We start from the raw sequence: 23,586 nt of genomic DNA on the forward strand, positions 1-23,586 counted from the left end.
GTTGCTAACCCATTCGATTAGGCTGACGTGCAAAATGGCGAGTCACGCTGAACTCCGCGACGCATATTTATCGAGTCGATCGGATGCTCGGGTGACCTACATAATGAATTATTACTTTTTAATTGTAATAATTCACTACGCAACTCACTGATGGTGGATTCCGAGGCATCCAATCTACCTCGCATCTCATGATGTTGAACTTCTGGAGCAGGCTGGAGACGTTGACGTGGTCCGTCAATACCGCTGGCAGTTTGTGGAGCTGCTTGGCCACAAACACCGGCAATTCCGCAGGATTAGTCTGCTCGAGCAGGGAGATAATGTCCTGCAAGCTTCGTTCGCTTCCGTCTCTCCTCCGGGACGTCATCTGCGCTGTCTTGCCGAGCGCTTCGTACAGCACGAGCCTGCCCTTGCAGATCTCCTCGTTGGTGTAGGTGGATCTGCACAGCTGCACGATGTCATCTTCGTCCATGGTGTTGACGACGTGTTGTACGAACGCCAGCAGCTCGTTGGATACGAGCGCCATGGTGTCGGTGTAGCGGCTGTGAGCCGCGCGACTCGCGAAATATTAATTAATTTTATTAATATTTGCTACGTGTGTTGCTGAGGGGTGAGCGACCGTTCGCTACCGCGATCAAAACAACACCAATATTATATAAATCGTCATAAACACAGAAAAATAATATAAACCTGAAAATTCGGATCGGAGTACCGCTTGATGTTCAGTTTTGCCAATTACCATAAAGAGATTGTGATTTTTATTTATTTATTTATTATATCTTATTTTTATATATATACATAGTGGATGAGTGGATGAGCGCATTAAAATCTCTAGCTAGGGTAGCTGGTTCGAATCCCGCCAACGGAACAAAAAGTTTTCAAAGTTCCTGGATCATGAATGTGTATTAATAAATATGAATTATGAGTATCATATTATAATAAAAATCTTAAATACAGTTAATATTTTATGTAAGTACACAATACAGTAACAAATGAGAAAACAAATTTAACATTTGCTTTTTTATGACTCATTCTTAACTTTCGTTAAACTTCCTACCATATTTTTTGTATTGTTTTCTCATCAATATTGTACCCATTATATTTCGTTGACCTAAACAACGTTGTTATTTTATCGCATTCTTTTCGAATGGACTTTATTCCAATGGTAAAGTTTATCTGGTGATTGAAAAATCAGCACTTACAATACAATAATAATAAATTACAAGACCACAGCAACTAATTTTTCCCCATTGATTGGGCACCAGTGACGTATCTGGCAACCCGATTATCTACGCACACAACAATATTTGTGCATTGTTTTACACACACTACAATATTGAGGTGCCGCATTCGGGAATCTATGTTTTCTATACAGCGCGGTATCTAGTCGAGCGCGCGCGCGAGACCAATCATTTATCTAAGACGTGTATGTTTGTTATAAGTTAAAATGACGAATGCATTTTGGACATATTTTGACTGCAGTAAAACCAACAATTAATTCTTGTTTTAGTCTCTTATTGATAATCAAGTTATAATAATAGAAAGTCACAGATATAGTGATTTGACGATTTTTGGCTGATTATAAACTGTTAGATTTAAGATTACTTATATACCTACAGTTCGACAAGGCTTTAAATGAATATGTCAATGATGTCAAATGGGCGCTGCTGGTAAAGGAGAACTGTCAAAAATGACGTTTTTGTATGATAGAAGCGTTAGTACCTTTTTCGCCACGTTCATAATCAAATCAAATCATTTATTCACAGAATGCAGTACATTTACAACGGTGTTATCTTATTTATGTGATGCTTCCATTCTACCATTAAAATGGTGTGTGAAACTTATTAATTATACATTAATTTTATTTTATCAGCATCAATTCTCTTTTAAATTAGAATATTATTAATTATAAGTCAATAATAACATAATAAATAATTCGTCAAATAAAATAAAAAATAATCAATACAAAATATAAAATCTTACCAAATCGGCGCCTACTCATATGCTGAGTAGGCGCCGATTTGGTAAGACTCGTATTTGAAATGTTATTGATTATTTGTATTGTACATATTTTACTGTTTTACCAAATAAAGTTTCTTTCTTTCTTTCTTCTTTCTAAAATCTAACAAATAATAATAAATTAATTCATCTAAAATATAATTAAGCCCTACAATACATTACAATAATTCATCAACATTAAAATACAAGTCATACAAATAACAATTCATCGATTAAATTATATTCATAAAATTGATAATATAATAAAATAAAAAATAATAATAATAATAATTAAATAAGTCAAAGAATTCATTTAAATTATAATAACATTTACTAAGGAGCCACAATTTGAGTGTATATTTAAACTTGTTTAAAGGTAACTCTCTGATATTCTTTGGTACTTCTTTGGTACGCTATTATATATTTTTATGGCCATAAAATTACAATTTTTTTGAAACAAAGAACTGTTACAGATTGGTACCTTGAGTCTGGTTGGTCATCTCTAGACATGTATTTTCTATCCTCGTCATTTGCCGGAAAGAGGTCAATATGTTTTTTTACAAACACACAGCATTCTAATATGTATAGATCTATAACAGTCAGTATTTTATATTGTCCAAAATAAGGTCCGATTCCGATGATGGCTCTAATGTATTTCTTTTGAGCTATCAAGACTCGATTTATTTCTGTAGTGTTGCCCCATAGAATTATGCCATACCGTAACAGAGATGCTACGTATCCATGGTAGGCAGTTAGAGCCGCTTCCCGGCTAACTGTTTTCCTAGTATTTCTAAGAGCGTAAGCAAATTTGTTTATCCTTTTAGTTATGAAATCAGCATGCGCCTTCCAATTAAAATTGCTATCTAATATAATACCTAAAAATTTAATCTCATTTACTTGTTCAATAATCTCATTTTCATACTCTATCATTAAGTCGGGACGTCTGTTTTTATAGTTATAAAATTGTATTATTTTCGTTTTGTTTAAATTGAGTTTTAATTCATTTTTGTCAAGCCACTCTTTAACAATACGTAATATGTTTTTAAGTATATCCTCATAAATAGTGTTGTCGTCAGTATCAGGTATTACAATGGATATGTCATCAGCAAATAAATTATTAGTATATTTTATTATTCTCGGTAAATCGTTAATAAAAATGATGAATAGTAGTGGTCCCAATATGCTTCCCTAGGGAACTCCTCTATAATTATATTTAAATCTAGATCTAAACGTTTTTTGCTCATTTTCAATAAGACGTGTAATTTCGACACATTGCTTACGGTTTTTTTTTTTTTAATGAAATAAGGGGGCAAACGAGCAAACGGGTCACCTGATGGAAAGCAACTTCCGTCGCCCATGGACACTCGCAGCATCAGAAGAGCTGCATGTGCGTTGCCGGCCTTTTAAGAGGGAATAGGGTAATAGGGGAGGGTAGGGAAGGGAAGGGAATAGGGGAGGGTAGGAAAGGGAATAGGGTAGGGGATTGGGCCTCCGGTAAACTTACTCACTCGGCGAAACACAGCGCAAGCGCTGTTTCACGCCGGTTTTCTGTGAGAACGTGGTTTTTATCCGGTCGAGCCGGCCCATTCGTGCCGAAGCATGGCTCTCCCACGTATAAGAGCTCGTACGTTTAAGTAGCTAGCGATCCACTTGAGGGGTTTTCCTCTTATACCATAGCGTTCGCATTTTTTTAAAAGTATTTTGTGATTAACACAGTCGAACGTTTTTGTCAAATCAAATAAAATAGCTGCTACTCTTTTTTTATTATCAATACATCTTAGCACGTCACTAATTAAACGGTAGGAAGCTAGAGTCGTAGTTTTATTTTTCTGAAATCCACATTGTTCTTTGGCTATAATTTTAAATTTATCTAAAAATGAAGTAATTCTACTATTCATTACCTTTTCAAATATCTTTGAAAATATTGGGACTAAAGTAATTGGTCTATAATTATTTGGATCGGCTTTGTTTCCTTTTTTGTAGAGGGGTTTTACAATAGATATCTTAAGTAGCTCAGGAAATGTACCTTCTTCAAAAGAAATATTTACTAAGTAAGCAATAATACTGGAAATATTTTTTGCACACTTTTTTAATATGTGAGTTGAGATCATATCAAACCCTACAGCATTGGTATTATTCAGGCTAAATATAGTTTTGGTTATTTCCTCCGTTGTTGACGGACGTAAAAATAACGTGTTACATATATTATCTGTATTATATTTTAATTCATTTTTATTAGATATGTCAACTTGATCTTTTAGAAAATAGTCATTAAAATGTTCAGCAATTTTTAAAGCGTCAGTCACTTGTACTTCATCTATATCTATATATTCTATGTTTCTATGTGTTTTTGAGTTTTTGTTATTATTAATAATGTTCCATGTCGCCTTACATAATTTTCATGGAACTTTTGAAATGCATTGTTACATCCTAACTCTTCATATACTTTATTCCACGACAAATTAGATAGGCAGTCATTAAACTTAATTACGTTCTCTTCGCTATAATATCGTTTATAGGTGTACCAAAATTTTGATATTTTTTCATTTTGAGCATTTATACGGACGATTTGCGCCGTTTCGTGATCGGATAGATAAAGGTAGTGAACTTCTCCTTTAGCTTCTTGTATATTACTATAAATGTGAACAATGCATGAGTTTTGGCGTGTAGATAAATTTATGTGCGAGCGTATATTGTAATTATCCAATAAATCTAAAAGTTGTTTCCTATTCTTATCTTTGATTTGTAATAAATCTATATTAAAATCACCTAATATTATAATCTTTTTATTAAAATTAAATAGTAATTTATTAAGTAATATATCTAACTTTTCCATTAAAATTGACACATTCGAATTAGGAATTCTATAAATGCATAATATAATACAGCGCCACGAGGGCACATATATTCCACAACACTCAAAATGAAGTTCAATTGAAATGTCACTACAAAAATGTATTGGTTCACTAACGATATTTATATACTAACATATACAGCCTTGTCGAACTGTGTCATCCCTTTTTCTTAGATTGATTTGAAAGGGATGACACTACGATGTTGCCACTTTTTAATTTCTTCACTTTCTTGACAGACTGTAAAATATATAGTTCGAAAAAGTTGAAATGATGTCCGCGTCACCGCTCTTACCATATATAGTAGAAGAAGTGATTTTTTTTAAATAATTCTTTAAGAACTTTTACATATTGCACGGCGATGCGATGGGGTCTAAATAAATGCTGGTTTAAAACTGGATAAGTTAATTTAGCCCTTTCTCGTTGCCAATTCGACCTGTTAATTGTTATTAGGCTCCTCTCCACTACAGATTTCTTCCCAGTAGAGAGTCAAAATAGGTTCCTTGTGTTGTCAAAAAGCTTATAGAGTAAGGCGCAATTTATAGACAACAACGCCGCATAATGTATAAAGTCTCTCATCGCAATTGGATGTCCTATGTTTACAGAAAAAAATTAAATATAAATAAGATTTTATAGTGTTATACATTAGATATTAAATACTCAAGTCGAATATTAATCTCGTGATACGCTTGAAGTTTGGGCTTAATGTGATATTTTATTCCAAATTGCTAAAAGGTTTATTGTAAGGTGTTTTGCTCATTTGTTATTAAGTATAGGTCTATGATTGTAGTTTGAATCAGTAAACATATACTGTGACAGTGGTACATTAATATAAATTATTTACACTCTTAAACCAAATAAAAAATAAATATAGAGCTTCGTGATTGACAAAACTCTGCCTTCATATTTTTATTTGGTCTGGGTTGTTATTGGGATAATTATTATATTAGTGGTATTTGACACTATTTTTAATATATTTTATTGAAGAGATCAAGCAATTATTTTAATTCCTTTAACATATTGAGATAAGTTAATTTTGGGATCATTATTTATATCAATATTACACATATGACATGAGTCACATGACACATCATTACTAGAAAAAAGAATATCTGTCAATCTATGTATTTATGGTTCATGAAGAACCACTTGTTTTTTGCTAGAATGTGAAATAAGATTGTACCAGGATAAATAAGCAGAATTTTCCAATGAAAGATATATCATAGCGATTGAAACAAGCAATTTTAGATCGTGAACTGTACAAATGATGCCATTTTCGCTTAAATATATTAGAAATAAAAATAAATATTTTTGTATGTTTACTTTTACAATATATCAATGTTCCTAATATTAAGTACTTAGACCCTTTTAGTGCCATTCGTATTGAGAATTAAGATAAAGGCCGCACACATATTAATATTGCTCACCAAAAATGGAAGGGAAGGCGCAGTGTTCGATTTTTAGGTCTCTTTGGTGGGGTGTGAAGTGAGCGGGGCGGATACGCGCGCACGGAGACACCCTATTGGTAAATTAGCGATCAGACGTCTTATTATTGATAGATCGATCAGACGGTCATACGTCATTGGCTATTGAACGTTGTTGGTTGGTTGTTGGTTGGATATTGTACACATGTGCCTACTCCAGTTTCGCCGAGCAATATTAATCTTGTGCGCGGCCTTTACATGTTTAAACATCGAATAAAGACTGACAAGTCAAATTGTAGATTTTACCAGTCGTGATGTTTCTATCTGTCATGAATTAAAAATGGATTAACTTTCTTCCTGACCATACTTCCTATATTGTAGATTTGTTTCGTTGGTAAATACTCATGAACCAGTCTGTTAATGCACCCGATTCCACAGTGATAATAATAGTAAGCTAAATTGTAAAAAACCCTTTGACGGCTAATTTTATACTGCTTTCGTTCAGACTGGCCAGTGAGTATAGCTCTTTATTTAATTGTGTCTTGTCCGTCGGTATTAATTTTTAAATTGGCGCTGTTATTAGTAAATAGAAAATAGTACTTATGTATACTAAGATGTTTAAATTGCGGACACACTACTTTGTGAATGAAAATAATAAATATCGACTATAGTCTGGTCGTACAACAAAATTCGTTCATTGACTTTCTTGTCTCCTTCGCACACGAAAATATTATTGATATCTCTTTTTACGGTCACGTTTAGAGAGACGATTACTTAATTTTCGTGTTTGTGTGAAAGAGACAAGCTATATAGGTCATTAGCCAAATTTGTCTCGACGGGACTCTAGTCTCTACCTAGCAATACTATATTCGATAGCTGACTTTTGAAAGCAATATTATAATTTGCTTAAGTTACCAATAAATCTCCAAAACTTTGTAATAAAAAGGTATTTTTTCCGCTTTTAATAATAACAGTGTGTTAGTAGCAATAGGGAAGATGCGATATTTTTATTTTTGTGTCTATTATAAAGAACTCCATGTAAAATAGACCACAAGTACGGTATATAAAAAAATTAAAACACTGGAATTTACTGCAAAAATGCGGTTTAAAATTGTCAATTTAAATTTTGGCGCCATAACGGATCTATAGTCTGTATGATGTCACTACTGTCCTGCTCCACGTTCCATTTAGCGTTAAAAACTATCAAAACGCTCAAAATAGAAGGCATTTTCAGCGTTTTTAACGCTAAATGGAACACGGGGATAGCAGGTGTGACGTCACTGATCCGTTCCGTTTCACGTTACTTTTAATTCGTAATTTTTGTAAAAAATATTATAAAATATTAACCTTGCAGTGGCCAGTGGCCCTTCTTTTATATGTTTTTAACATTTTAATAGCAAAATTTTCATAAACATTATATTTGCATGTTCCCTATTCTACCAATCATAAAAATAGACAAAGTGTGGTATATTATTATAAATAAACAAAATACTTACTGATTATAATACCTATTTGTTTCTGTAAATAATCATATGTTTATAAGCAAAAATGTATATAATAATATTAAGACTATAATATTATGTTGTGCTATTTTATTTTATTTTATTTTGTGCGAATAAAATTCACATCACATGTTGAAGTTGGTTTGAATTTTGTACCTCAGTTTGTAAATAAATTTCGGACCCTTTTTTAATCTCCCCTCTTTCTGGTCGGGAGTAAAAAAATAATTTTGGTCGGCTTATGTAATTCCAATCCAGTTATCTAATCCAGCACTTGAGTGCTACTGGAACTATGTAAACGGGCACTGGGATGCAATTCAGTCCATTCCCGTAGTACCCGTTTAAATTATTCCAGGTAGCAATCCAGTGCTGGATTGCATTACAGTACAGTAAACTTTACTGCATTTGTACGTGATATTATAATGGCTTGCCACGGACGTTTATTTACGTCCGTGTGGCTTGCATCCAAATCTCCACACGCAGTGACACGTACGACAGTATATTATAAGTTTATGGCATAAACCTATAATACGACAGTATATATTAAGTCTATGGTTTATGGTGACACGCCTCACGTTGCGTCACGTAAGTTACCTTTATTTATATAATTAAGTTCATCACCATGGAAACATTAGAAACTGTCGTTTATTTACTTGCCAACCACATGCCAACCGATACATTGACTAGACAGCAGTTGACATACGTTTAATTTGTTTGGAGCCTTATTTTACTATTTTATTATGTTTGCAGATTTTTATCATAGTAATTAACTAAAACTTTTACAATGAACGAAAGTGAGTTACGAAGATTGTGCACTACGAAAAATGGATGCCGCATACCTCCCATGCTCCCGATACCGGATATTCATCAAATGGATAAACTACCTTTCATACCGTTGCCGCGGTATAATCGAGCCAAGGTAACTTATTCTATTAAGATACCTCTCCACAGTGGCCAAATGTAGGCGTACCTGTTGAGGCATATTCGTTTATAATTGCCCCATGATTCACAATCTGGCGCAATTATCGCTACATTTTTTCGTAAATTATAAATGCTACAAATTATCATTTCAGGAGAAACGAGCCAAATTTCAAAAGGTATTAGAAGAATCGGCTGTGCGGAAGAAAATTAAAATAGCTTGCCCGCCACTTGAAAGATGCGAAAGAGACCTCCTGGAAATATCTCAGGAGAGGCACATTGCGATTCTACGCCACAACGCTGAGAAAATCCAACCGCCGCCAATGCTGAAATCCTGGGAACGAAAAATCCAAAATCTTGTCCCGATCAAACTCAGGAGCGCCTTCCCATCTTTGACTGAAGAATTGATAAAGGAAAGTAAGAAGGAGTGGGATCATCATTTACACGATTTGGCGGTAAAATCGGTTATCCGCGAAACTCCTGGTGTTCCAAGAAAAAGGTATGTCGAACCACCATTTAAATTCAAGGGCATAACACCGAACCACCCAAAAATGATGCTATACCGCAGGAGACTCAAAGATCGTTCGTTGCTTCTGCATCCGTTCATTCGACTCATCCTTGAGTCTGCTGAAAAAACCTTTCCCTCGTTTATAATAAATTTGGCCGAACATAGAGCTAAGGGACCCATGAAGCTCGACGAGTTTCAGACGAAAGTACTGGAAGCGATCAAACGGGCTGACTACTTAGTTTCCAGTACTTGGTACTCCATACTCGTGAACTGGTTGAAGAATCCTAGATGTTTGAGGGGAATGCGCCCCAAACAAATACCTACCTTTGTTAAATGTGCCACTAAAGAAATATCTATGCAAGTGCAAGAATTGATGCGTAGATCTATCGACAGCATCGTAGATGCTCTAAAGGACCCTGAATCAGTGCCAATTTTATGTATTGAGCTAGATTTTGATAGTGAGTTTGTTTACGTTCCTTCGTTGGAACACATTTATGAGACGTATCATACTATAGTAAATGCTATAACTTATATATCGCAAAGACTCATGCCAATTGAACAATATCTGAAGATACCGTATACCAACGATACCTTGGTAATAAAATATAACGAATGGCTGTACAAAGATGGTCATGAAAGATTGCAAAAGCAACTTTACCTCGTATACTTACCGCTTCAGCAGTACACCGAAAGATTACGACTAGAATATGACATGCTGTATGGCGTAGCCGCCGAAGGTGCCGTACAACAATTTATTGAAAATGCTAAAGAATTTGAGGAATCACGAGAAAAAATTATATATTTCCAGCACATCGATTCAAACATAACAGCCGTCTTAGAAAAGGAGTATTTTAATTGTGCAGTTGTGAATCAGCTAAAAATGATTAATGGGCTTAAGACGCGAGCACAAGAATTCATAAACAACATAATCAATGGTCTAGTGAAAAATCATACGAATGAAAACGAAAGCATATGTTCAGAATTTGAAACGATTGCAGAGAAAGCTTTGAAAGCTCCTGCAAATGCGGCCGAGTTAATTGAACAAGGCGTTTATATTTTACACGCTAAAACTGTATTAGTAGAATCTTTAAAAGAAAGGATATTGAGGCAAATTAGTATTGTTTCGAATTTAATAGAACTAACATCACTTTCTCCGGAACACGTTGCACTAAACACAAGAACTGTTAATTGGATTACAGATATCAAACCTATTTTTAATAAAAACGCAGCAGCGTATGAAACTTTCAAAGCAGAAATGGAAGAATATTTACTAGCACAAATTGCACGTCTCAATAATGAAGTAAAAGAAATAACACCTTATTTAGAAATTTTAAATAACATGGATGACATCAACCATACTTTTGAATACTTGGAATATTTAAGAAAACTTGTACATCGCTTACAAGATTGTGACAATATAGTAATCTGGATCAACAACGAAGAAAAAACTTTCAAATTTCCTCTTTCCAGCTATTCAGATCTGGAGGAGTTAAAAGATTTTATATTGCCATTTCATTGTTTGGTGTATTTGGTACATAAATGGAGGAGAAGTTTTTACACATGGATGGATGGTCCCTTTGAATACTTAGATCATATAAAAATTGAACAAGATCACGATTACTACTATAAAGAATTCTTAAAAATATCTAAAGCATATCGAGCTAAAATTAAACAGCAAATAGCAGAGGGCATTGAAAAACGATTTCAGGGTTTAGTAGATGATCCAGATATTAATAATCTGCCAGCTCCTATGAAACTTTGCGCTCAAGCCATAGCTGAGATAAAAGATTGGAGACCTAATGTCCAAATGGCTCATATCATGTGCAATCCTGCTTTAGTGCAGCGTCATTGGGACGAAATGTCAAAAATTGCAGGATTCGACTTAACTCCTAATGCAGGAACTACTCTTCGAAAAATCATTAATATGGATCTTTGGAGTGATATCGATGAATATGAAATAATAAGCGTAGCTGCAACAAAAGAACTGGCCCTTATAACAAATTTGAATAAAATGATCGATGAATGGGCAGATATTTGTTTTAAAACAAGTATGTATAAAGATACCGGAATTTATATACTTTCGGGCCTTGATGATATTCAAACTGTTTTAGATGATCACATCATTAAAACGATTGGTATGCGAGGATCTGCGTTCGTGAAGCCTTTTTTAAAACAGGTGCGTTCATGGTATGAAAAAATCACAAGAATGAATGCAACCATAGATGAATGGGGGAAAGTTCAAAGTCAATGGTTATACCTTTTACCAATATTTTCTTCAAAAGATATCGTTGCTCAAATGCCTGAAGAAGGAGTAATGTTTGCTGAAGTTAATAATATTTATAGAAGATACATGGGAACAGTTGATAAAGACCCACACGTTATAACGATTGCTGGTGAATCTGGTGTTTTAGAACAATTTAAAATAGCTTCCGATCTTATGGAAAAAATAAACGATGGTGTTAACAGCTACTTAGAAAAAAAACGCTTGTATTTCCCAAGATTCTTTTTTCTATCTAATGATGAAATGTTAGAAATTTTGTCGGAAACAAAAAATCCACTCAAAGTACAGCCTCATTTGAAAAAATGTTTTGAAGGTATCAATAAATTAGTTTTTGACAATGACTATAATATATCGGCTATGATATCTGTCGAAGACGAACAAGTAGAGTTCCTAAACATAATTGATGTAGCTGCAGCAAGAGGATCAGTTGAGAAATGGCTAGTTCAGGTTGAAGACCAAATGCTTAAATCAGTGAAATCAGAGACGGAACTATCATACTATGAATATTCCAATTCAAACCGTGTGGATTGGATTTTATCATGGGAAGGCATGGTAGTACTGGCAATTTCTCAAATATATTGGGCTGTAGATGTACACGATTGCCTAAAGACTCATAAGGTTACCGCACTTGAAACTTTTCACAACAACTTAACAAAGCAATTGAATGAAACTGTAGCTATTATTCGAAGAGAAGACCTCACGAAGCTCAACAGTGTGACTGTAAAAGCCCTCATTGTGATAGACGTGCACGCTAAAGATGTTATCCAAGACCTCATAGAAAAGAATGTAACAGAGGTAACAGACTTTCAATGGTTGGCGCAATTACGCTATTATTGGGAAGAAAATAGGGTTGTTGTTAAAATTATTAATGCTGTAGTTAATTACGCTTATGAATATCTTGGTAACTCAGACCGATTGGTAATTACACCATTAACAGATCGGTGCTATCGTACCCTAATTGGTGCGTATTATTTACATTTAAATGGTGCTCCGGAGGGGCCGGCAGGCACAGGAAAAACTGAAACTACAAAAGACTTAGCGAAAGCTTTAGCAGTTCAATGTGTTGTTTTTAATTGTTCTGATGGCTTGGACTACAAAGCCATGGGCAAATTTTTTAAAGGTTTAGCTTCTTGTGGAGCATGGGCTTGTTTTGACGAATTTAACAGGATAGAAGTAGAAGTTTTATCTGTTGTAGCACAGCAAATTCTGTGTATTGTTCAAGCTATTCGCCAAAATTTAAAAACATTTGAATTTGAAGGTACTACACTCACTCTCAATCCGGCTTGTTACGTATGTATTACTATGAATCCCGGTTATGCCGGTCGGTCAGAGCTACCAGACAATCTTAAAGTACTGTTTAGGACAGTAGCAATGATGGTTCCCGATTATGCAATGATAGGTGAAATCTCACTGTACTCCTTCGGCTTTATTGATGCTCGTAGTTTGTCAGTTAAAATTGTTACTACTTATCGACTTTGTTCCGAACAGTTGTCGTCTCAAAATCATTATGACTACGGCATGAGAGCAGTTAAAACAGTATTGTCCGCTGCCGGTAATTTAAAAAGGAATTTCCCTAATGAGAACGAAAGCATATTAATATTAAGGTCCCTAACTGACGTAAATTTGCCAAAATTTTTATCTTTTGATGTGCCCCTATTTGAGGGAATAATTTCTGACCTGTTCCCAGGTATTATTTTACCAAAACCCGATTACGATCTTTTTATAAATGCTTGTAAAGAGTGTTGTAATAAAAATAACCTCCAGCCGGTGGATTGCTTTTTGCTTAAAATTATTCAAACATACGAAATGATGATAGTCAGACATGGCTTCATGTTAGTTGGAGATCCATTTTCTGGTAAGTCAATGACTTTAAAAACATTATCGGAAGCTTTAACGCTGATGAAATCAAAAGATGAACCTGGAGGCTGTGAATGCACTTACAAAGTTCTAAATCCAAAAGCAGTCACAATGGGCCAACTTTATGGTGCTTTTGATCCTATATCCTATGAATGGACCGATGGAATAGTTGCGACCATTTTTAGAGAATTTGCATCAGACACTTCGCCTACCAGAAAGTGGATTGTATTTGATGGGCCCGTAGATGCGGTTTGGATTGAAAACATGAACACTGTTTTAGATGATAATAAGAAATTGTGCCTAACGTCTGGAGAAGTAATCGCTATGACTAATGAAATGACCATGATATTTGAAGTGATGGACTTAGCGCAAGCATCTCCAGCTACTGTGTCGAGGTGCGGTATGATATACATGGAATCCAAATCGTTCGGATTTAGGCCATTTTATCAATCTTGGCTAAAAACGTTGAATCCATATTGGTTGGAAGAAAACGAGGAGCTTATTTTTCACATGTGTGAATGGCTTTTTGAACCTTTAATATATTTTGTTCAAAAGCAATGCACGCAGCTTATTACAGCTGGTGAAGTTAACTTAGTCACAAGTACACTACGTCTTGTTGAAATGTTAATGGACAGTGCAATAAAAGGCGAAGAAGATACTAAGTACACAAGGACTTGGATTTTCGCATCATTTATGATGGGTTTCGTATGGGGTGTTGGCGGGATACTAAAGACTGAGTCTCGCGAAAGATTTGATGATTTATTAAAAGAATACATACGTGGTGAAAAGGGTATTCCACCTGAAATTGATAAGATTGATATATCAATGCCAGATGGTATGATTTTCGATCATTTTTATTTGTATAAAGGTAAAGGCTGCTGGAAAACTTGGATGGATGCAGTGAAAACGGTTAAGTTCAAGGAGCAAATAAATTTACTTCAGACTGTTGTACCTACATTGGAGTCAGAAAAACTTGCTTACGTCTTAAATCTACATACGAAATATTTTAAACCGTTTATTGTTATTGGACCCACAGGAACTGGCAAAAGCTTTTATGTACAAAACTTTTTGATGAATAATATTGATATGGAAAAATATATCCCCGGATTCATTACTTTCACAACGACTACCTCAGCAAATCAAACACAGGATCTCGTTATTTCTAAGTTAGTTAAGATTCGAAAAAACTTTTATGGGCCAACTAAAGGCAAGAAGGCACTTATATTCATTGATGACATGAACATGCCTGCTAAAGAAAAATACGGCGCTCAACCAGCTATTGAGTTATTAAGATTATACTTGGATCAAAAGCATTGGTACGACCTTAAAACTACGGATAAAATTTATATAAAAGATACTCTGTTTTACGGTGCAATTGCTCCTGTTGGTGGTAGCCGACAACTCATTTACCCCAGAATGTTAAGGCATTTTAATATTTACTCTATTAACGAATTTCCCAAGGAGAGCATGACTAAAATATTTACGTCCCTTTTGCAAATAGGTTGGAAAAGAAATGGATTTAGCCAAGATGCCCAAGTCTTTATTTTGAATACTATATCAGCTACAATAGAAATATATGAGCTGGCTATGGAAGGATTGAGACCGACGCCAGCTAAATCTCATTACATATTTAATTTACGTGATATTTCGAGGGTTATTCAAGGCTGCTCTTTGTTAAGAAAAGAATCTACTGAAAACAAAAAAGTTTTTACTAGAATTTGGATCCACGAAGTAATGCGTGTTTTTGCCGATAGACTTGTAGACGAAGAAGATCGAACTTGGTTCTTTAATGTCCTTAAAAAATGTACACTAAATTTTATGAAAGAAACCTTCGAGTCAGTGCTAGACACGTATCAGGATGAAAATGGTGAAGTCTCTCAAGATTCCTTAAAACGGTTGATGTTTGGCAGTTATTTAGATTTAGACAGCTTAGAAGGTGAAAGAAAATATGAAGAAGTACCTTCTCGAGAAACTTTATCAAATATTGCTCTAGCAATGTTAGCAGAATATAATGCAATGCACAAAGCAAAAATGAATATAGTTCTATTTGATTACGCTTTAGAACATTTATCCAAAGTGTGTCGCATTTTGTCAATGCCATCCGGTAATGCATTATTAGTTGGAGTAGGAGGATCAGGAAGGCAGTCCTTAACAAGGTTAGCTGCAACAATTTTGGGCCAACAAGTTTATCAGCCTCAAATTACAAAATCGTATAGTGTCAAAGACTGGCATGATGATATTAAAGTAGTTTTACGTGAGTCGGGAGGCTTGAATAAAGATACAGCTTTTCTTTTTACTGAAACTCAAATAAAAGAGGAAGTATTTATACAAAATTTAGACAGTTTGTTAAATTCGGGAGAAGTGCCTAATTTATATGGGCTTGATGAGAAACAGGAAATTTTAGATTTAGTGCGATTGGCTGCTCAAGGTGGTAATCGCAATCTTGATATTAGCCCTTTGCAAATTCTTGCATTTTATGTAGCGAGGTGTAAGATGAAATTACATATCATTTTGTGCTTTAGTCCTATTGGGAGTTCTTTTAGAACTAGATTAAGGCTGTATCCGTCACTTGTAAATTGCTGTACCATTGACTGGTACGATAACTGGCCTGAAGATGCTCTAGAGATGGTAGCTAACAGTTACATGGTAAAGGTAAATGTTCCTGATAAAGTCAAGCAAGCAGCAGTTATTGCATGCAAACAATTTCATATCGACGCTCGTGTAGTTTGTACAGACTTCTATAATCGCTTCGGCAGAAAAACTTACATTACATCGGCTTCATATTTGGATCTCATAAAATTGTTTGCAAGTTTGACAAATAAAAAACAAAGAGAATTACGCGCAGCTAAACTAAGATACACAAATGGATTGGACAAATTAAATCACGCAGCCGAAGCAGTAGCTATCATGCAGCAAGATCTAAATGAACTGAAACCACAGCTTATAATAATGGCCACAAAATCAGCTAAAATGATGGAAGAAATCGAAATGGAAACTATAACGGCAGATAAAGCTGCAGCACAAGTAAGAGAAGATCAAAAAGTAGCTAATGTACAAGCAGCGGCAGCTCAAGATTTAAAGAAAGATTGTGAAGCAGATTTAGCTCTTGCTTTGCCAATTTTAGAAGATGCTATTGCAGCGTTAAACACCCTTAAACCAGCAGATATTACAATTGTTAAATCAATGAAGAATCCACCTGCAACAGTGAAATTAGTCATGGCGGCTGTTTGTGTAATGAAAGGCATTCCTCCTGACAAGATACCAGATCCAAATAATCCAGGTAAAAAAATGCTTGACTATTGGGGCCCAAGTAAAAGAATTTTAGGTGATATGGCATTTTTAGATTCACTTAGAAATTTTGATAAAGATAATATTCCTGTAGCGACTATGCAAAAAATACGAAAGGAGTATCTTTCTCATAAAGATTTTAAGCCTCATATTATTGCAAAAGCATCCACTGCGGCTGAAGGATTATGTAAATGGATTATCGCTATGGATATGTATGATGCAGTAGCTAAAGTAGTGGCTCCTAAGAAGGCTAAATTGGAAGCTGCCGAAAAAGAGTTTGCTGAAACGATGGCAATTTTAGAGGAAAAGAAAGCTACTGTTGCTAGACTTGAAGCAAAATTAGCTGAACTGAATGAAGCATTGGAAGAAGCAAATATGAAAAAGAAAGCCCTTGAAGATGAAGTTCAGCTTTGCATTGATAAATTATATCGAGCTGAAAAATTGATTGGTGGATTAGGTGGCGAAAAGGTGAGATGGATAGCTGCTGCTGATGATTTGCAACATTTATTTGATAATCTAGCCGGAGATACACTTGTTTCTTGTGGAATTATTGCATACATGGCGCCGTACACATTACCAGTTCGTACCCCTGTGATAGAAAAATGGAGAGATCTTATTATTGAACTTGATATGCCGCACTCTAACCAGTTTATTTTCAAAGACATTTTAGGTTCTGACATTAAAATACAAAATTGGTGCATTGCAGGACTTCCTCGAGATTCTTTTTCAATTGACAATGCAGTCATACTTAATAACTCAATGCGATGGTCACTACTTGTTGACCCTCAGACTCAAGCTAATAAATGGATTAAAACAATGGAAAAATCTAACGATCTTCAGGTAATTAAGTTTACCGATGGCAGTTATATGAAGATTATTGAAACGTGTTTAGAATATGGAAAACCAGCACTAATTGAAGGCATTTTAGAAGATTTAGAAGTACCTCTAGATCCAATTTTATTAAGGCACACATACTTTCAAGGCGGCAAAGAGTTTATAGCTCTGGGAGATAATGCAATTGAGTACCATCCAAATTTTAGATTGTACATGACCACAAAGCTACGAAATCCCCACTATTTACCTGAAGTATTTAACAAAGTAACTTTAATAAATTTCGCTCTCACGCACGAAGGATTAGAAGACCAATTACTAGGAATCGTCGTAGCAAAAGAAAGACCAGATTTGCAAGAGAAAAGAGAAAAACTTATTATTCAAGGTGCAAAGAATCGCGCTGCGCTTAAACAAGTAGAAGATGACATATTGCGTACACTTCAAGAATCTAAAGGAGATATATTAGAAGATGAAACTGCGATCGAAGTCTTAGATTCGTCGAAATTGTTAGCTATAGATATTACTAAAAAACAGGAAGCTAGTTTAGAAACGGAAGAAATAATTGAAAAGTTTAGACTAGGCTATCGTCCCATGGCATCACATTCGGCCGTTTTATATTACTGCGTAACTGAGCTGCCTAATGTAGATCCAATGTATCAATATTCATTGTCTTGGTTCATAAATTTGTACATTATGTCGATAGAGAATGCAAACAAATCAAAAGATTTAGAAAAGCGATTGAAATTTTTAAAGACTACGTTTACGTATAATCTATACAGTAATGTGTGTAGATCGCTCTTTGACAAACATAAATTGATGTTTTCATTTATAATGTGTTCTAAAATGATGTTGGCTGCAAATGAAATGAACTACGATGAATATATTTTTCTTATTACTGGTGGAATTGCGGTTGAAAATATATTTAAGAAACCAATAGACTGGTTATCCGACAAGTCATGGGATGAAATATGTAGATTAAACGATCTTCCCAACTTTAATGGCATCAAGGAAAATGTAGTAAAAGATGTGGTAAAATGGAAAGAATTTTATGATGACTTAGAACCACATAGTAAAAGCCTGCCAGAAGCTTGGGAAAGTAAGTTAAATAAATTTCAAAAGCTATTAATTATAAGGGTTATAAGACCCGACAAGTTAACAGTAGCTATTTCAAATTTTGTTGATCTAAGTATGGGTTCTAAATACGTTACTCCGCCTCAATTTGACATTGGCAAGTCCTTTAGCGATTCAAATTGTTTGGCTCCACTGATATTTATACTGTCTGCAGGATCAGACCCTATGAGCTCTTTGGAAAAGTTTTGTGAGAAAATGGGCTATTCTCATAGATTTAATTCTATGTCCTTAGGACAAGGTCAGGGTCCTATCGCCAGAGCTATGATCGAACGAGCGCAACTCGAAGGAGGATGGATATGTTTACAAAATTGTCACTTAGCAGCCTCGTGGTTACCGGATCTAGAAAAACTTGTTGAAAGTTTTGATTTAACTAATACCGACCTTAATTTCAGACTTTGGTTAACTAGCTATCCAACAGATAGCTTTCCGCAGTCTATACTTCAAATAGGAGTTAAAATGACCAATGAACCACCAACAGGATTACAACATAACTTAAACAGATCTTATTTATCTGAACCGGTAAAGGAAAAAGAATTTTTTGAAGGCTGTCCTGGGAAGGAAAAGATATTCAGTAAACTTCTATACGGAATCAGCTTTTTCCACGCTGTCGTTCAAGAAAGAAAGAAATTCGGCCCTTTAGGATGGAACATTCAATATGGTTTTAATGATTCTGATTTTCACATTTCTGTTATGCAATTACAACTATTTTTAAATCAGTATGAAGAAATTCAATTTGTAGCTATAAAATATTTAACAGGAGAATGTAACTATGGTGGTAGGGTAACAGATGACTGGGATAGAAGATTATTAAACACTATTTTAGATGACTACGTTAATACTGATGTAGTAAGTAATCAGAATTATTTATTCTGTGACATCGGGACACAGTATGGTCTTCCACGTCGATGTGAATATCAAGATTATTTGAAACATATTGAAATTGTACCGGTTAATCCACCTCCAGAAGTTTTTGGATTAAACACGAATGCGGGTATCACTAGAGATCTAGCAATATCGATGGATTTGACAAACGATTTAGTTCTAGTAGAGGGAACCGGGGGCGGAGGCGAGAGTGGTAATACTGAAACTATTATTATGAAAATGGCTACGGAAATTTTGTCCAAACTGCCGCAAAGCTTTGATATAGAGACTTCCCAAAAAAAATACCCTGTAGATTACAATGAATCCATGAACACTGTGCTCATTCAGGAAATGGAGCGGTTTAATAAATTGTTACATGAAATGAGGATGTCTCTGTTGGACCTACAAAAAGCTATCCAAGGTTTCATTGTCATGTCCCCGGCTTTAGATAGCCAATACTACTCAATGTTGGTGGGCAGAATTCCAGACAATTGGCAGAAAGTTTCTTATCCTAGCTTAAAGCCGCTACCGAGTTACGTCTCCGATTTCGTAGAAAGGTTAGCGATGCTAGAGAAATGGTACCAAAACGGAAAACCACCCACGTTTTGGCTCTCCGGTTTCTTCTTTACACAAGCTTTCCTTACTGGCTCTATGCAAAACTACGCAAGAGCTAATAAAATTCCAATTGATTGGTTAGTGTTCGACTTTGAAGTACTCAATGTAGATTACATGGGAATGCCGCCGGAGTGGGGTATATACGTTCATGGTCTGTTTATGGATGGCTCCAGATGGAACAGAGAGAAATCCGTCGTAGATGAGCAGCATCCTAAAATTTTAAACGATGTACTGCCCGCAATTTGGATGTTTCCCAAGTTGAAAAAAGATTTTCAAGAAGGTGAAAGATACAAATGCCCTCTTTACAAAACTTTGGAAAGGAAAGGTGTTCTGGCGACAACTGGTCACTCGTCCAATTTTGTTTTAGCATTTTATTTACCATCTGACAAACCCTCGACGCATTGGATAAAACGCAGTTCAGCTTTAATTTTACAATTAGATAATTAACCACCGTACTCACAGACATTAAATTATGATTAACCTTAAATTTAATGAGGAGTTTGACAGATAATGTATGGGGCTTATGTCAAAATTTTGAATTAATTACATTTAAGTAATTAATGTTCCACTCTGAGTGCGGCAGTAAATCTGCATAATTAGGCCCCAGCATTAAGTAGTTTAGCGTTTTTATATTATGATTTATGCCTTAACCCTTTTAAGTTGTTGATTAGATTTTAGTGAATAAAATACATTTAGTGAAATACTCGATTATTTAATAATTTACATTATTAAATTATTCCTCTACATTAGACTCTTGTTTCATTTGCTTTAGCAAAGCTCTTCTCGTGTTTTCAGACTCTATTAATCTTCTTCTTAGTTGCAACATTATGGCTCTGTTTCTCTTCTGCAACATATTTTATTTTAAATGGTGAAGTGTACTTTCTTACGGCCGTTCCTAATATTTTATCTATCTCTGGTTTTGCCCTACTAGAGATAGCAATAGCTCACATTAGACATTAGAGACATATATTTTATGTCAATTGTGAGGTATTCCCATGCTATTCCTATCTCTAGTAGGGCAAAACCAGAGATAGATCAAATATTGGGAACGGCCGTAAGCAAGGAAGTTCGTTGCTATTATAATAAATGCGGAAGTGCGTCTTTCTGTCTGTCTGTGAGATAATAGGTATGGAGATGCTTTGAGAAACGGGAAAGGATATAGGATAGTTTTTATTGCGGAAAAATGTACGCTTTTCGAGCGATAAACGAATTTTTACGCAACGGGTGTCATCTCGATAATTATACTTATCTATTCTTCTTCTAGTAGGTACTTGTAGTAACAAGTACTAGAAGAAGAATAGATTACAGCTAAAAGTCTACCGTCAAGACACCGCATTCCTTTTCTATTTCTTCGCACTCCTTTTCAATGCAGTCCGCCTCAATTTTAAATTGTTCATCAATTTCTAGAACTTGGGCATTTTTCTTTCGTTCATTCTCTTCCTCTTCTGCCTCTTTATTACGCTGTTCTTGATGTTGTGTTCTCAATATTTCTTTCTCTATAAACAGTTCTTATTTATTTAATACTAGACGTTCCGTGCGGCTTCGCCCGCGTAAATTAGATATTTCACAGACGAATTAGTCCACAAAAATAGCCTATGATCCTTCACGTCACACGTGGTCTACTTCTGATCTGTGCCAAATAACAGAAAAATTGCTCCAGTAGTTCGTGAGATAAGCCCTTTCAAATAATTTCTCCCGTTTTTCCACATTTTCCTCTATTTCTTCGCTCCTATTAGTATTAGCATGATAAAATATACCTAGCCTATAGCCTTCCTCGATAAATGGGCTATCTAACACTGTAAGAATTATTCAAATCGGACCAGTAGTTCCTGAGATTAGCGCGTTCAAACAAACAAACTAACAAACTCTTCCGCTTTATAATATTAGTATAGATTTTAGCCTTTTATTAAATTCAAAACTTAAAAAGTGATAAAATAATTCAGCACATTCGAAGTTTTAGACCGTAAAATATTTTGGCCTTCGAAATATTATAATATAATTAAGTAGTAGATATATTATTATTACATATATTTCATAAACCTTTAGCGAAATAATCGTCAAAGCCATTTTTGTGCTCTTTGAGACAGGCAATGTTATTTTGAATTTTAGTTTCCTCTGAAGCTTTACATATTTCTATCATTTCTACTTGATATTGCAGCTCTGAAGTTTGTTGCAGCAGCTCCTAAAAATTATTCAATATTAATAAAGCAATCTTAATTCGCTTGGTAACAAAAAACTAAATTCTGACCTCTACTAGCTCTGTCATAAAACCAGTTTCATTTTTAATTACTGCTAACTCCTCAATTAAATTGCGTTCAGTATTTCGTAAATTGAATTCATTTCTCAGGTGTTTTAATTTTTCTTTCGTTACTGTAAAATTAAAATACCAAAGTTGTAACAAGTATGAATCACAGGCCAGTGAAATCACCAAAAATGCTTACAAAATTTTAATTTTGATTTTAAAATATCAGTTTCTGGTTTCGACATTTTCTCAAAGGGGTTCACACAAGGTTTACTTTAATTTTAACGCTCAAAGAGGATATAAACTACGTAACATTAGATATTTTAAAGGTTTTGAAGGATTTAAAGGGCCGGTAAACAAAAATAAGTACTTAGGAGGTAAGTATTTTGTTACGATTCATAATATTTGTTCGTACAGGAAATTTGAATAATTGAGGCAAACTTTTTTTTTTACTTTTATATTTTTTTGGTCTTTCTTATGCTAAGTACTCACATTATAAAGATATAGGGTTTTGCTCGATAGTTTTTCTCCAAATCGAGTAATAATTACGGTGTGGACCGCAAAACTCACAGCTCGAAGGCTCGCATCGAGCCGGCTCGATGGAATTATATTTTAATAGTATTGTATATCGATTTAGATTTTAGAGTATAATTTACTATCGAGCAATGCTGAATGTGCACGGACGAAAGCCCGACTCCCGAGCCGTGGTTTTTACTCTACGTGGATGTTCGATCGAGCAAAACCGTATCTGACTACTGAGCATTAAGCTTTTATGATCCTGAGGTAATTTTTTAATTAACTAGTTGGTAGGTCGTACCCATAAAGTTAATATACCTAGCGGAATAGAGCAACAATCTCGAGCTGTCAAACGTAACCGAAATTGGTTTTTATCTGAGTGAAAAATCTGTGTACGTATACACTTACACAAGCATGATTGAACATGAATTCTATGAGATTAAATTGTCAACGTGCGGCATTTGCCGACTGGACGTCAAAAAAAGAGTGCTGCTGTCATGTATCACACGTCTCATTTTACCACGCCGTGTTACTGATAGTGACATCTCTCTTGCTCAGGCCTTTGTTTATCTATTCCGCCAGGTATATTAACTTTATGGTCGTACCTAGACCTATACTCTGTCAAGAAAGTAAAAAAATTAAAAAGTGGCAACATCGTAGTGTTGTCCCTTTCAAATTAATCCATAAGTCCTTCGATGTTGCTACTTTTTAATTTCTTCACTTTCTTGACAGACTATAGTTTATATTTTTATATGGCATCCTGCATCG

The 23,586-nt window shown here is 34.9% G+C and overlaps 2 protein-coding genes across 2 annotated transcripts; one reads left to right on the top strand and one right to left on the bottom strand.

The window, feature by feature from the left end:
• The first annotated feature begins 8,492 nt into the window (after window positions 1-8,492).
• On the top strand, window positions 8,493-20,809 carry LOC121737149 (dynein axonemal heavy chain 12). Its single transcript, XM_042128718.1, has 3 exons — window positions 8,493-8,689; window positions 8,844-20,507; window positions 20,647-20,809. The coding sequence occupies exons 1-2, from the start codon at window positions 8,555-8,557 to the stop codon at window positions 20,505-20,507; spliced, it is 11,799 nt and encodes a 3,932-aa protein (XP_041984652.1). The 5' UTR covers window positions 8,493-8,554; the 3' UTR covers window positions 20,647-20,809.
• On the bottom strand, window positions 20,770-23,123 carry LOC121737424. The gene is made up of 5 exons (XM_042129101.1): window positions 23,120-23,123; window positions 22,309-22,430; window positions 22,101-22,242; window positions 21,381-21,556; window positions 20,770-20,904 (listed from the first exon to the last, which is right to left on the bottom strand). The coding sequence occupies exons 1-5, from the start codon at window positions 23,121-23,123 to the stop codon at window positions 20,794-20,796; spliced, it is 555 nt and encodes a 184-aa protein (XP_041985035.1). The 3' UTR covers window positions 20,770-20,793.
• Between the last annotated feature and the right edge of the window lie 463 nt (window positions 23,124-23,586).

Source organism: Aricia agestis, chromosome 20 (assembly GCF_905147365.1).
Source record: "Aricia agestis chromosome 20, ilAriAges1.1, whole genome shotgun sequence".
In the NCBI taxonomy this organism is placed as follows: domain Eukaryota; kingdom Metazoa; phylum Arthropoda; class Insecta; order Lepidoptera; family Lycaenidae; genus Aricia; species Aricia agestis.